Source organism: Balaenoptera ricei, chromosome 18, assembly GCF_028023285.1.
Source record: "Balaenoptera ricei isolate mBalRic1 chromosome 18, mBalRic1.hap2, whole genome shotgun sequence".
Classification (NCBI taxonomy): Eukaryota; Metazoa; Chordata; class Mammalia; order Artiodactyla; family Balaenopteridae; genus Balaenoptera; species Balaenoptera ricei.
Window position 1 is genome coordinate 4,532,413 of NC_082656.1, and position 15,587 is coordinate 4,547,999.

General features: G+C 41.8%; 1 protein-coding gene across 3 annotated transcripts in view; it reads left to right on the forward strand.

Moving 5' to 3' along the window:
• The window catches only part of WASF3 (WASP family member 3), a 93,516-nt gene that overhangs the window by 57,549 nt on the left and 20,380 nt on the right, over positions 1-15,587 (forward strand). For all 3 annotated transcript variants that reach the window (XM_059903470.1, XM_059903471.1, XM_059903472.1), the window contains exons 4-5: positions 12,752-12,886; positions 15,001-15,154. In XM_059903470.1, the coding sequence (XP_059759453.1) occupies positions 12,752-12,886; positions 15,001-15,154 (289 nt within the window). The remainder of the gene's footprint in view (positions 1-12,751; positions 12,887-15,000; positions 15,155-15,587) is intronic.

Here is a 15,587-nt window from a genome sequence, read left to right on the forward strand (position 1 = left end):
GTCTTCTGCCCATTTTTTGATTGGGTTGGTTGGTTGTTTTGATATTGAGTTGTATGAGCTGTCTGTATATTTTGGATAATAGTTCCTTGTCAGTCATATCATTTGTAAATATTTTCTGTCACTCCATAGATTGTCTCTTCATTTTGTCAGTGGTTTCTTTTGCTGTGCAAAAGCTGTTACGTTTAATTAGGTCCCATTTGTTTATTTTTGCTCTTGTTTCTTTTGCCTTAGGAGACAGATAAAAAAAATTGCTGTGATTTATGTCACAGAGTGTTCTGCCTATGTTCTCTTCTAGGGGTTTTATGGTTTCACATCTTACAATTAGGTCTTTAATCCATTTTGAGTTTATTTTTGTATATGGTGGGAGGAAATGTTCTAGTCTCATTCTTTTACATGCAGCTGTCCAGTTTTCCCAGCACCACTTGTTGAAGAGACTGTCTTCTCTGCATTGTATATTCTTGCCTCCTTTGTTGTAGATTAACTGACCATAAGTGTGTGGGTTTATTTCTGGGCTGTTTATTCTTTTCCATTGATCTATGTGTTTATTTTTGTGCTGGTACCATGCAGTTTTGATTACTGTAGCTTTGTAGTATAGTCTGAAGTCTGGAAGGGTGATAGATCCAGCTTTGCTAATTATTAGACAAATGCAAATCAAAACAATGAGATATCACCTCACACTTATCAGAATGGCCATCATCAAAAAGTCTACAAATAACAAATGTCAGTGAGGATATGTACACTGTTGGTGGGAATGTATCAATAAATTGGTGAATCACTATGGAAAACAGTATGGAGGTTCCTCAAAAAACTTAAAATAGAACTACCATATGACCCAGCACTTCCACTCCTGGGTTTATATCCAGAAAAAATGAAAACACTAACTTGAAAACATACATGCACCCCAGTGTTCATAGCAGCACTATTTACTACAGCCAAGACATGGAAGCATCCTAAGTGTCCATTGACAGAGGAATGGATAAAGAAGATGTGGTACATATATACAGTGGAATATTACTCAGCCATAAGAAAGAATGAAATTCTGCCATTTGCAGCAATATGGATGGACCTAGAGAATATTATACTTAGTGAAATAGTCAGTCAGAAAAAGATACTGTATATCACTTACATGTGGAATCTAAAAAATAAATGAATGTATCTAGCAAAACAGAGACTCACAGATATAGAAAACAAGCTAGTGGTTACTAATGGGGTAACCACTGGGAGGGGCAAGATAGGGGTATGGGATTAAGAGATACAAACTGCTTACGTATAAAATAGATAAGCAACAAGGATATATTGTACAGCACAGGGAATTACAGCCATTATCTTGTAATAACTTTTAATGGAGTATATAATCTGTAAAAATACTGAATCACTATACTGTATACCTGAAGCTAAAATAATATTGTAAATCAGCTGCTTCATTGAAAAAAAATTAGTGTGTCACTTGGTTTTCCAGTCATGGAATATTGATATATTTTTCTTCAAATAATGACAGTTTAGTATAGCAATTAACATTAAATCAGGAGTGCTTTTTCATCGTGTTCCTTGATTAATTATCTGAGTGCTCTTGTTCTTATCAGCTAGTGGCTCAATTAAAATTACAGTGTCTTGCAATCAAATTCCTACTGATATTATAATGTAATTTTAATATAGTTTGCTTTAAAAAGGAAATGGGGCATTTGTGCCAAGGATGACGCAAATCCATTTCAATACCTCCCGGGCTGGTTTCCACTTCTTTCGCTTCGTTCTTGTGATTATAGCTGTCTTCCTTTTCCTTTCTTAAGAGTATGTCACAAGCAAAGGAGTTAGACCTTAGGTGCCTCCCCTGCCCCAAAGTTTTTGGTTGTATTTGATGGTACTAATAAGATCATATAGAGAACTTAGCACAGGACAACACAAAGGAAAAAAATTACAAATTTTTTTATTAATCAGGGGAAATCATTGATAATGCTTTGTATATATCATTATAAAAATGATACCTCATACATATGGTTTTGTAGCCTATACTCACTTGTATATAGTAAACATCTTTGTTGATTCTTCTAAGATACATTTTTAATAGCTAGAGATTACTGTGTTATATTGATACAGTATCATTAACCATTATCTTGCTGTTGGACGTACGTATGTTTCTTTGTCAGGGAGGCACTGTCATAATTCTTGTATAAAACTGGTACATACATCGCTAGTCTTTTTTGGCACCTTTTTTTTTTTTTTTTAAGATTTCTTACGTCTTATAGGTCATCAGACTTCCTCACAAAGAGCTAAGATCGTTCTTACAAGTGGTATAAAATTTTGAGACTCCATTAATTTTAAACGTGAGTCTCTTTGGAAAAAAGTTATTACAAAATCTGTTTTCTATTAATTTCTACATTGAGTACTTGTATAAATGAGAAGAATTCTGTTTTCTTCTCAGATTTTAGTTAGTGATTATTATTTTTATTGCTACTCCTTATGGTGTGTATTATGTCTCGTATCAAACCAAATGCCAGATCGTCATAAAAATGCTTCCTTGAGGGCTTGCAGTGTAATACATCTGCTTTATGTAATTGGATCTGAAATTCAGGGTTGTATTAATTGATTATACCAAGTGCAGTTCTAGTCAGAATAGAGATTTAAGTATTTTGAAGGCATGCACTAAATAGATTTCTTGGATGTTTTTAGCCAGATGGGATTTTTGAAGTGAAAGGGAAGATTTAAACACAGTATATGCAAGAAATAGATCACAAGTTCCTTTCCATGCAGGTTAAGGCTGGGTTGAGGTACTTTAAGAGAAAACGTATGAACGTAGTGGACAGAGTTGACTGGAAGAAACAGCACGAATTCTTTAAAGTTTACTGCTTCAATCTGAGATAAGTATTTGCATTACTTGTGGATAAAAATAGGAAGCCAGTGAAGAGAGGTAAGAGTAATGTGTACTTAGGAAAGTATAAGGCACAACTCCGTCAGCCGTAGAACTGGAGGTGAGTATAATAAGAGTCCCCCACAAAGGCAGGACCGTTAGGAATCCAAGCTCTTACCGCCCCACCTGGAACATCGGAAACACTTCCTTAACAGAAGAAATGACGAGGGGGCCGTTTCTCACTTCTTGCCCTGGCCGGGTTGCGACATGGCAGGATTTAAGTGTGGACTAAGTCTTCAGGGCACAGGTGGAGAGCTAGCCACGTCCGAATGTTCAGTCCAGCCTGCCATCAAACCTCTCTGCTTTTATCATCGGTATTCTTCCCATTTCATGAGTTCATAGGCTTATGGTAGCGTGTCTCCAGTGACTTACAGGTGTCTTTCTGATGGTTGTGATTTACACTGTTATTATCATCTAAACACTTTGAGGGAAGATTTTCAAGGATTTTACTGTTGTCTTCTACAGTTGTCCTAACCGGTCACTCTCCTCTCAGGTCCACGACTGTGATTACCAGCCTCCCGGGTTCAGTCGTGTCCCTCCTTGACGCAGCACCTTTCACAGGAGTAAACATTGTCTACTTCATTCTTGACTAGTCTTCTACACATGTTGTCCAGCAAAAAATTAAAATAGGAGACACATGGGAAAGGAGAAAAGCATGAGTCATAATTAAGAGAAAGAGAAGTTAGTAGAAACAGGATCCACAGATGACTGCAGCCCGGCGTTTCAGGAGCTTAGAAGCCGCTCCCGCCTGCACGACAGGAAAAGAGCTCAACAAACCGAAGTCCACCAGCTTCTCTTAGATCCATCGGAGAACTGAGGTCACAGGACAAACCGCTGCCCCCAAATTTGGAAAGACAGACAGATTCTGAGAATCACAACTTACCAGGATATAGAAATCTTGAACAACACTCCCAGCCAGTCTGACCTAATTGACCTTTACAGAACACTAAACTCCCACCTGTAGAATGCACATTCTTCTAATGTTCAGTTCACATGGAATGTTCCTCAAGATGGGACATACGCTTAGCCAGAAAATAATACGTTTGAAGAGATTGATACCATAAAGAGTATGGTGTTAATGAGAAAATAATTATAACAACCTTTTTAGATAATTCTCGCATATTGGAAAATCAAGCAGTAGCTTCTAAAATACTCCTCGGGTCAAAGAAGAAATCAAAAAGGAAATTGCAAACTGTCTCTAACTGTGTGGGTAATGAACACACAAAATCACCAGTGTATTTGTGGGATTAACGTAAAGAGGTGCTTGAGGGAAATCTGTGCCTTTAAGTGCTTATATCAGGAAAGAAGAGAGATGTAACATCACGAGCGTTCCTCGGGTGAGCACTCAGGGTTGCTCCGCAGTCCTGCTCCTGCCGTAATTCCTTCGCTAATTAGTCTTCCCCGCCCGGAGATGCCTGTTTCACATCTTCTCTTTCCACCCCAAACTCTGAGCTGGTGGTTTGCTTATTTCACTGGGAAAATAAAAGCATTCAGGGGAGAACCAAACACCCCCCTCCTGCCAGATCAGCCCTCTGATCTGCTGTGCACCAGCGCGTCCTGCCCACCCTGCTCTACAGTGCTGACCCCAGGACTCACTCCAGGACTGGGTTAAGCTCCGTCTTTCCCGTGTCCTCCACCCCACCCCCGTCCGCATCATTCCTACCGAATGTTAACATACTGAGAAATCACCCTCAGGTCATCCTCTCCCCGTAGCCCCATGTCTTGCTCCCTTCACAGCAAGCTTCCTTGAAAGAACCATTCCTGCCTTTACTCGCCTCCTTGTCTCTTGTCCCCACTGAAGTTCTGTCGCATCTTTTCCTGAGACTGTGCTTGTCAGTGTCACCACAGTGACGCCCACGTTGCTAAGTCCGGTGCTCAGTCTCAGACGTGTGGCCTGATGCCTGAGTGCCATTCAACCCCTGATAACTCCCCCCCCCCCCCCCCCCCCCGTCCTGGAGGGCTTCCTTACCTGCCCCCGGCCGGCACCCTCGGGGTGTCTGTTGCCGCACGAGCTCTTCTGTGTTCATCTCCTTCCATGCTCCTCCCGTCCTGCACCTGTTGGACGGCCCCAGGGTGTGGCCACAAGCCCTCCCCTGCTCCCGGTCCCCAGGCCACCTCATCTGCCCGTGGCCCGATACCACCTTCACGCTGACGGCTTCCAAACGTACGACCTCTCCCCAGACCTCAAACTTGTGTGTACAGCTGCTTACGGAAGCATCTCAAGTGCAACGTGATTTTCTTCTCTCTTCCCCCCCATATATCTTAGCAGATGGGGGCTCTGCTCTTCCAGCCGCCATGGTCTTTCCCTTCTCTCTTCCTGCGTCTTCACAGTGTGTACTGAATCCGCACACCTGCTGCCACCTCTGCTGCTGCAGTTCTGGTCCCAGCTGCCCCAGCCCCGCTGTACGGGGGCCCTGTGTGACCTGCCCGCCCCACTCTGGTCCCCCCACCGCAAGGGAAGGGCGTCCCTTTCTCTGTCCTCCGCCGCCGCTCGCCCGCCACCCGCTCGCCTCCTCCCTGACGCTGTCCTCACCTGCAGCCTGTCTCTGCCTGGAAGGTGCCCCCTCACCTCCAGCCACCGTCCGCCCAAACGTCACCTTCTCAGAGAGGCCTTTTGTGACCACCTGAGTGTCACCCACTTCCTACCATATTCTCTTGCAGTTTTGTTTTCTTCATACCACTTGTCATGTGATGGACTGTCTGTTTGTTTATAGTCTGTGTGGTATTGTCTGTATATAATAAAAGCTGTGTTCATTGCTGTATTTCTTCAAGTGATTAGGATAGTGCCTGGTACACAGTGGGTGTTTGATACATATTTGCTGAATAAGCTGAAAATGCATAACAATCAACATCTGTTATCTTCGTTCTTATAAAATGCTTAGAGTATTGTAAACAAGTATACAAAAAAGTTCACTGTAGTTAATTATGCGTGACATTTTTTACTTTTTATTGTTTTGAGTTTTGCAAAATTTCTACCATGAGCTTGTGTTACTTTTATATACCCACAAAGACATTTCAAAGAATCAGGCTGTATACTATGTTTTTTTTTTTTTAACTTTTATACACACTTATAAATACAACAAAGACAAAAGAAATGAGTGTTAGCAGTTGCTGTCTTAGATTGGACTTTGGGCCGTTTTTCCTATTGTTTACGTTTCCATATTTTCTACATTTCTTATAAGCATGGATTACTTTCATAGTAGGAAAAAAGTGAAACTTTAAAAAGGAAAAAAAAATAACTTAGGGCCCAATAATTATGACATTATTTTATGGAATTCAGAAGCAGTTGGACTTTATTACAGACACTGTAATAAATTTATTTTTTAATTTTTAATTTTGAAATGATTTCAGACTTACAAAAAGGTCAAAAAGAGTACGAAGAATTCTCAAACTTTCACCCATATATTATTTTACCTCATCTTTTCTTTTTCTCAGAAATTCCTCTCTTTTCCTCCTGCCCTGCTTTCTCCTCTGTCCCCTCCTGTGTCTCTGTGTGTACATACATGCATACACATACATACATAGTTTTCATATATGCAAACATACATCTATTTCTATCTTTCTCCTTTAATCTGGAGCAGTTCCTCAGTCTGTCTGGACTTTTATGACTTGACATCTTGACATTTTAAGGGGAACCAGCCATGGTTTTATGGACCATTCCTTGGTCTGTATCTCCTGATGCTCCCTCATGACTAGATTTAAGATGTTCTCAGGACTGTCACAGAGGGTTGACACCTACTCAGGGCATTTTATCTGGAAGCACACGTTACTGGCTTGTCCCGTAACTGCCCCCGTGAACTCTGATTGCTTGGTTAACATTTTGTCTGTGGGTTTCTCTACTGTAAAGCTTTATCCCCTATGTAACTAGTAAGTATCTTATGGGGAGACACGTTGAGACTATATTCTGTCCCGTTCCCAGACACGTTGAGACTGTGCTCTATCCCGTTCCCAGACACGTTGAGACTGTGTTCTGTCCCGTTCCCGGACACGTTGAGACTGTGCTCTGTCCCGTTCCCGGACACGTTGAGACTGTGCTCTGTCCCGTTCCCCGGCACGTTGAGACTGTGCTCTGTCCCGTTCCCGGACACGTTGAGACTGTGCTCTGTCCCGTTCCCGGACACGTTGAGACTGTGCTCTGTCCCGGTTCTACCCAGTGGTCTTAGCATCCATGGATGATTCTTGCCCAAAGCACTTATTATTGGGGTGGTTACAGAATGGTGATGTTTGTCATTCCCTAATTTCTTCTACATTTATTAGCTGGAATTCTGATGTAAGTGCTTTCACTTCTTTCCCTGCTATTCATTCACTCATTTGTTTATTTACAACAGTATGGACTCTTGGACTCTTATTCCATGGGTTATAAGCCGTCATCTTGGTTATTTGTCTTAGTACTCACATTTTCCCAGACTTGGCCAGTGGGACCCTTTCATGCTGGCTCCTGTGTCCTTTTGACATGTCCCCACCACTCTCTGAATACTTCTTTACTTTTTTTGAAAAGCACACCAAGATATTCTAAGTGCATCTTGTACTTTTTCACCCTCATCCCTAGAATCAGTCATTTTTTCAAGGAACCTCGTTCCTTTTAGTGGAAAATGGAAAGGCAAAATCGTGACGAACCCAAGATCAAGGCGCTAGGTGTACGGATTAAAATTTCTGAAGGACCTCGTCATGACTGGCTCCTTGTTTCGCAGAAAGGACTCTCACAGACACACTGATTGTTTCCCGAAAATCCTAAATACAGTGGAAAATCCACACATAATTTCGATGCTTTGGCAGTTGGGAGGCACAGTTCGTGACCTGACACACTTGGACATAAGCTCATGGTGGTGCTAATAAATCTGTAAATGGATTCTTTGTCAGTAAAGAATGAATAAATGGTGCTTACCTCTGTGTGGTCTTTAATTCAATTCAGAATTATTTTAGTTTAGCTATTATTGGACTTGCCGCTGGAAGAGTGAGTACAATTAAGCTTTTGGAATAAGTTGCAGTTTGCAAAACTGAATGCTGTAATTGCAACACTTTATTCTTGTTCATCGGAAAATATAGTTCTTCCATTTCCTTCTCTTTAGTCACTTGTCAGCTTTCAGCAGCTGGAAAAGATTAAGTATGCAAGTCTTTAATTTCTGTTTCTTTTTATAAATTGAGAACTTCCAATGGGAGTATAGTAGCAGTCGTATGTTTTTTTCAAATAAGATTAAGCATGGAAGGTAAAGGGCCCGTGTTATTGACCCTTTTCAACTTATTTAGCATCTAGCAGAGTGTGCTTCTCAGCAGTGCTTGCTGTGCTTTGAGAACGCTGATGTCTCTTCTGCAAGAGGTTGTGCTGTATATGCCTGTATTCTTGGTGGTATACACTGTCCCTATTAATTGGATTTCTGCAGAGTTGAAGGGAAAGGGGTTTTTTTGGAGTTGCACTGGAATTTTTTTTTTTTTTTTTTTTTTTAACCATGAATGGGCAAGTAGAAAAACAGAAATCAGTTGGTTCCATTTTGACTATGTCTGGCATTGCAAATAAACAACTGCTAGACTTGGATCTAAAGCATTCGGAACACGGAGCTTTGTCTACAGGTCATCCCGGTGAACGGGCAGGCATTTTCCCAAACGGGCTTCAGAAAACAGTATTTCTGAAAGGTGTTTCTGGTGTTTCCAGGCCCAGTCAGTTTGAAAATGGGGTGTGCTAGGGGCTTCTCCTGCAGAATCCTAACACACACGAGTGTATTAAAGATTTTAAGATGCCCTGAGGCGTAGATACACGTTTAATCCTTCTGGTCCAGCATTTCCCGAACTTGCATGAGCAGGGAGCCTTTGTTGGCTGTGTCCTTGTTAACAAGAAAACACTGCTACAGGTTATGCGCTTTTATTCAAGAGATACTGAGCACGGGCTCAGCACAGACAGCGCAGAGATGCAATACAGATGAGGCGTGGCTCACACCCTTAAAGAACTTCCATCAATAAAGACAAGAATAGGGGCATGTGATGCGTCCTGTGACTGAGGCGTCCTTTGGGTACAGTAAGTCGCTGACATACTAACGAGTCCTGTTCTGAGAGTGCGTTCGTAAGTCCAATTTGTTCATAAGTCCAACAAAGCCTAGGTACCCAGCTAACACAGTTGGCTATATGGTGCTGTACTGTAATAGGTTTATAATACTTTTCACACAAATAACACATAAAAAACAAACACAAAAAATAAAACATTTTTAATCTTACAGGACAGGACCTTGAAAAGTACAGTAGTACCAGCTCCATCACCGCTGCTTTTACACTTGCTTCCGGACATCCTGGGCTTGAAATAAAGATACTGTACTCTATACAGTACCGCACAGTAAGGTACACAAAAGCACAGCCACTTGTAGAGGATGCACGCACGTGACAATGTACGCCAGACACGTGAACTAACTTACATGACTGGACCTGGGAACGCATGTTCGTATCTTTGAAAGTTCGCAACTTGAAGGTTCGTATGTAGCGGACTTACTGTATTTGAGAACACAGAGAGGGGCCTCTGATCTCACAGACCCCAGTCTGCATCTTGAAGGATTGATTTTAAGTGTATGCATTTTTTTAAGTTTTTTTTTTTTTTTAAAATAATTTTATTTATTTATTTATTTATGGCTGTGTTGGGTTTTTGTTTCTGTGCGAGGGCTTTCTCCAGTTGCGGCAAGCGGGGGCCACTCTTCATCGCGGTGCGCGGGCCTCTCACTGTCGCGGCCTCTCTTGTTGCGGAGCACAGGCTCCAGACGCGCAGGCTCAGTAGTTGTGGCTCACGGGCCCAGTCGGTCCGCGGCATGTGGGATCTTCCCAGACCAGGGCTCGAACCCGTGTCCCCCGCATTGGCAGGCAGATCCTGAACCACTGCGCCACCAGGGAAGCCCTAAGTGTCTGCATTTTTATTCGTTTATTCAAAACTCTTTTTGAGCACCTATGATGAGCCAGGCACGCTCTAGACCTTGGCGACTGAAACAGCAGCGCACAGACCGAGGAGGGACCTCCTCTCCTGGATGGTATGTCCTCGTGGCAGGAGCCAGGCAGGAAAGAGGATGAATAAGTACGGGTGTGTAACTGATTACGTGGTGGTAAGTGCTCGGGAGAAGAATCCAGCACGGCAGGGACGGGCTGCGTGTGTGTGTGTGTGTGTGTGTGTTTACGTCTGTGAGTGTGGGCGGGAGGCGATGGCCGTCAGCTGTAGTTGCTGGAGAAAGCCTCCCTTAGAAGGTGACCCTGGCTCTAGACCTGGATGGCAGCAGTGGCCCAGGCAGGAGGGACAGGAGATGTGAGCCTGAGCGGGGGCGGGCGTGGCCGGCGCGGCTGAGCCTCAGCAGGGGCCCGTGTGGTCCGCGTGGAGCGTGGGAGGGAGAGGGAAGCGGGAGGGGCCCGCGAGGCAGAGGAGCCGGACCACGTAGAACCTTCTGAGCCGTAACCGGCCTTCTGCTTCTTCTGAGCGAGGTGACAGCGCACGGATTCGAACCTGAGGAGGACTAACAGGGTCTGTGAGCAAGTGGGGCGGGTTTCGGCAGTGCGTTCTTCTGGAGCCCAGAAAAGGGGCAGAGCTGAGGTGCACAGGGCCTCCCGTGTCCTGCCGAGAGCCCTAGGGGTGGCGTTAGGCTGCTGGGCGCCATGCAGGATTGGCACAGCAGCAGCACGCTGCACGGATTTGAGGGTGGACGGTCAGTCCGGAGGCAGAATGACAAAGCTGTGGATGTAATTCGGGCAAGAAACAAGGAGGGCCAGAGCCGAGGGGTTGGGGGCGTAAGGGGCTGAGGTTTGGTGTCAGTGGCCGTGGAGGGAGGGAGCTGTCACGGATGACTGTTCTCGCTTGGGCTTCGTTTGCGGTGGTCGGTGCCTTTCCACGTGGGGATGCACGCTTGAGTTAACGTGAACATGAGTTCCTATGAGACCTTGTACTGGCTTTGAGATTCTTACAGGACATCCATGTGGAGGTGTCTGTGAGGTGGTTAGATACACACGTCTCGCTCAGGAAAGAGTTGACAAGGCAGCAAACAGACATTAACTCTGGACGCCACGTCTAGTTACAGTGTTTAAAAACATATGTAATTTCTGTGAAGACTTTTTATTGAACAGACCCCTCACCAGAGGAGATGTACAGATGGCAAACAAGCACATGAAAAGATGCTTCACGTCATATGTTATCGGGGAAGTGCACATTAAAACGAGATATCACTACATACCTATTAGAGTGGCAAAAACGCAAAACACTGACACCACCAAGTGCTGGTAAGGATGTGGAGCAACCGGAACTCTTGTTCATTGCCGGTGGGAATGCAGAATGGTACAGCCACTTTGAAAGACTGTTTAGCTGTTTCTTAAAGAGCTAAACATACCCGTACCATAGAAACTAGCAGTCATGCTCCTTGGTATTTACCCAAGTGAGTTGAAAACTTAGATCCACACAAAAAGCTGCACCCAAATGCTTATTCATAGTCACCAAACACTGGAAGCAGCCAGGATGTCCTTCAGTAGGTGAACGGATAAATAAAACTGTGTTACATTTAGACAATGGGATGTTATTCAGTGATAAAAAGAAATGAGTTATCAGGCCATGAAAAGGCACAGAGGAACCTTAAGTGCATGTTACTGGGTGACAGAAGCCAATGTGAAAAGGTTCCATACTATATGATTCCAATCATATGACATTCTGGAAAAGGCAAAACTATGGAGACAGTAAAAGCAAGATCAGTGGTTGCCAAGATGGGGTGGGGTGAATAGCTGGAGCACAAAGGATTTTTAGGGCAATGAAACTACTCTGTATGATAACTATAATGGTAGATCCCCGTCATTATATATATGTCAAAGTCCATAGAATGTACTACACCAAGAGTGAACCCTAATGTAGACTGTGGACTTAGGGTGATAATGGCATGTCAGTGTGGGTTCATCAGTTATAATACATGTGCCATGTGGTACAGGATGCTGAAAGCAGGGGAGGCTGTGTGTGTGGGGGGGCAGGCGTTATATGCGAACTCTCTGCTTTCTGCCCAGTTTTTCAGTGAACCTAAAACTGTCTAAAAGATGAAGTCTAGTTAAAAAAAAAAAAAAAATAGTGGTATCTCTGTCCGGGGAGAGAAGATGCAGGCGTGCCTTGTACACTCGGTAGGCAGTTATTAAATGTTTGTTGAGTGAATAAAGGAATAGCGTTCGGATTTGGAAATTCATTGTAAGCAGATACTGATTCCTATCTTGCTTGTTAAACTTACAGAAATGTTATTAATTACACTTTAAGAAAAATTGGGAAGTATGTCTAGCACTCACAAGCATGAAGAGGTGATCCACAGAGAAAAATTTAACTCAGAATTCAACATGTCGATTTTTAGGGAGGGCCAGAGTCAGCACTGTATACCTAGATTTTGAAATATGAATTAGAAGAAGTTAATGCCATTGGAAAGTTGTCGGCACCATATAAGATGTCTAACATTTCCGATTGTGAATGAGGTAAAATCCTAAGTTTAGAAAACAACACGATTTATTGAATTACCTTGGGAAGTAAAAGGAAACCATAGGTCCTGAGATGTTTATACATAAAGCATGCAAAATGAGAGAGTAGTTTTTTCTAAAGAAGTTTAATGGAAAGCAACTTGTGGGATAGCTCATGTAACAATCAAGTAAAAATTCTATACTATTTGGGGGCATTTTAAAATTCTACAACTTTGGGTCAGTCTCAGATATGTGTGAATATTCCTAATAAATTTTGAAAAATTCTACAGGCCTTTGGCTGTGATACTTTATTTTTGTGATCATTTGCACAAAACCCCACGTGTTGAGATCGGAGTTTGGCTTGGGTGAGAATGTGGGTTCTGACCAGGTGGCCTTCCCCATGTGTTCCTTCTCCAGGCAAACATGCTGAAGACATATTTGGTGAGTTGTTTAATGAGGCCAACAACTTCTACATCCGAGCAAATTCCCTTCAAGACAGAATCGATCGCCTTGCTGTCAAAGTCACCCAGCTGGATTCAACAGTGGAAGAGGGTAGGTAATTGCATGAGAGCTGTGAGCTGGAAATGATGCAGACGGGACGGGAGTGGTTAATCGCAGGGTAATTCCTGCTTCTTCCTTGGGGTCGTATGCTGTTACTTCATCTTGTCTTTTCCTAGAAGAACAGTGAGGGGGAAAACCCACAACATGGGGTCAATTAGTAATTAAAAGAGTCCTATCTTGTCTGCCTTGTGTGCCACACTCTCTTTTTAAATAAACTACACATGTAGTATTTGTTTTAAAGGACTCTTTGAATGCATTCAGTATTAGAAGTCCTCATGGAGGTTATTGGTAGTTATTATAAAGATAATTTCTTACCTAAAGATCACAGACTCTGTCCAGCTAAGGGGGAGGGTGGGCCATCACCTGCTGCCCTCCTTACGGCCAATGCTTCTAAGACATCCTGCTGGTCCTGCTGGAAAAACTGCCCAGAAATAGCGTTTACTGAAGGCCTCTAGGCTTCAGGGTTTTAAAACAAACTTAATATTGACAGGCGCTGTGTAGTTAATTGATGGTCATACCTTGAAATTGGGGTAGTTTCAACAAAATTAATATTCAACAGTTCCTTTAAAAATTTTTCCACTTGCTGTCTCTTTTGAATAAAAGACTGAAATTAGACTGGAAAAAATCTGCCCCCCAAAATCAAGATGTGCCATTTTATATTTACTTTGAAGAAAACGTTCAGATTAAAAGTTATTTTTACCTTTATATAAGGGTACTTAACAATTTCTCTTGTTGCATTAAAACCGTCCTCGCATCTGATTTTTCTACTAGGCCTTTAATAGTAGTATTAATAAGAAGTGAAGGTTTTCCTTTTTTTAACATAGTTATTTATGGAATTCATCCCGCATCATTTAAGAAAAACATGTTTTCTCATGTTCAGATCTTTTTCAAAGGTCAAAATTAAATTAGCAAACTAAAAATTTAACAGAAATGTAGAACATTGATATTTTAGTATCTGTTATGAACATTCTTACTGACTTTTCCAACAATAAGTAGCAAGCTGAAGCTGTGCTCTTTTTAATCTGATTTTTAAAATTTATCTCTTATTTTAAAAAATAAAAATTTGAATAGCTACTTGGTCTATTCAGATAAGAAATTTTTAACATTTTAAATCAATCATTCACTTTTCAAATGGTATCACAAGTGATTTTTTAAAAAATGTTTGCCTTTCTTCAGTTTTTTGTTGGTTCTTGCAGTTGTAATGCTTGTGATAAACCTTACACTGGAGAAGGTCTGTAGGTTAAATCTCATGAGATTCTGCAGCATATCTCATATCCTTAAAATTTCTTTCCAATCAAGATTTTACCTTATTACTTTCCTTGCCATGGATGTAATTGTAGAAAAATCCCTCGACCGAGCTAGGAAATCTGTGCTGTACTTGGGCCTGCCACTGTTCTGCCGGGTGACCTTGGAAAGGTCATTTAACACCCCTGACTGTCAGCTTCATTGGTCCAGTGGGTTAATGCAACAGTTTACCCACCTCAAAAAGTCTGTGTCGAGGTCAGATGAGTTGATACCTGAGATGTAACATGTTGTACAAACTCAAGAAATGAGTATAATTAGCCTGGTTCTCTCATTCCTTAGTGTAGATTTGTATCATGCTGCTTAATTGCTAGGACTACAGGTATGTTGAAAAGCTTTGCCCTCTCTCCTTAATGTTAGTGTCAGAAAAATTTAATGCACTTTTTACATTTGTGTGTTTTTTGCAGAAGTATTTCCCACATGTATTGTAATTAAACTGGTTAACTGTTTGAGTGATTTTCCCCCCTAAGATACCCAGGGGTATTGTGTTTACATTCCTATTATACTCATAACTCTATTCCTGTGTGGTTTCTGAGAAATGCTATTTAAGTAAAGAATGATGCTCTAATATTAGGTTCAATGAAATCATTATATCACTACAAAAGAAAGAAAGACATGACTTACAGAGATAACTGTTGTTTATCAGAGGGAGGGAATGCATGTACTATTTAAGCATGGTTTTAAGTGAACAATAAAAGACATTATTTGGCTATTCTAGGAGATGTTTATGATTGTGAGTCAAATTATACTTGTTTCTAAAATATTTCCATATAACCCGACTTTGGGGACTTTTCTCTAAATAGTGTCACTACAGGATATCAACATGAAAAAAGCTTTCAAAAGTTCCACAGTCCAAGACCAGCAGGTGGTTTCAAAGAACAGCATTCCTAATCCTGTTGCTGACATTTACAACCAGAGTGATAAACCACCTCCTCTGAATATCCTTACGCCATACAGGTATGGCTTTGTGTATCTCCAGAGCCTTTGCAGTGTAAATAAGTTGAGCGAGGCGAGCAGTGCGGTGAAAATATCTTTTCAGACTTTGAGAATGATAATTGCGGTGTTATCCACAATGAAATTAGTTATTTACAGAATTGCTAAAGTTTGAGTATTTCAAAATATAAATAAGTTTACCAAGAGAAGTGGGAGCTCTCATGTTAGCTTTTAAATGCAGATATCTAAAGCAGAAGTGGGCACTTTACGTAATAACCCTGTGTGATTGTGTTGTTCCTCACGTTCAAAATCAAGTTTAAAGGAACTGCATAATTCAGTTCTAATGCAGCAAAACACCTGTCTCAGCATTTCAGCCCTGCAGACATTTGTTACTGAATTCAGAAAAACATGTTCTGCAGCATTAGAGGTTTCTAAGAATGAATATATAGTCAAGAAA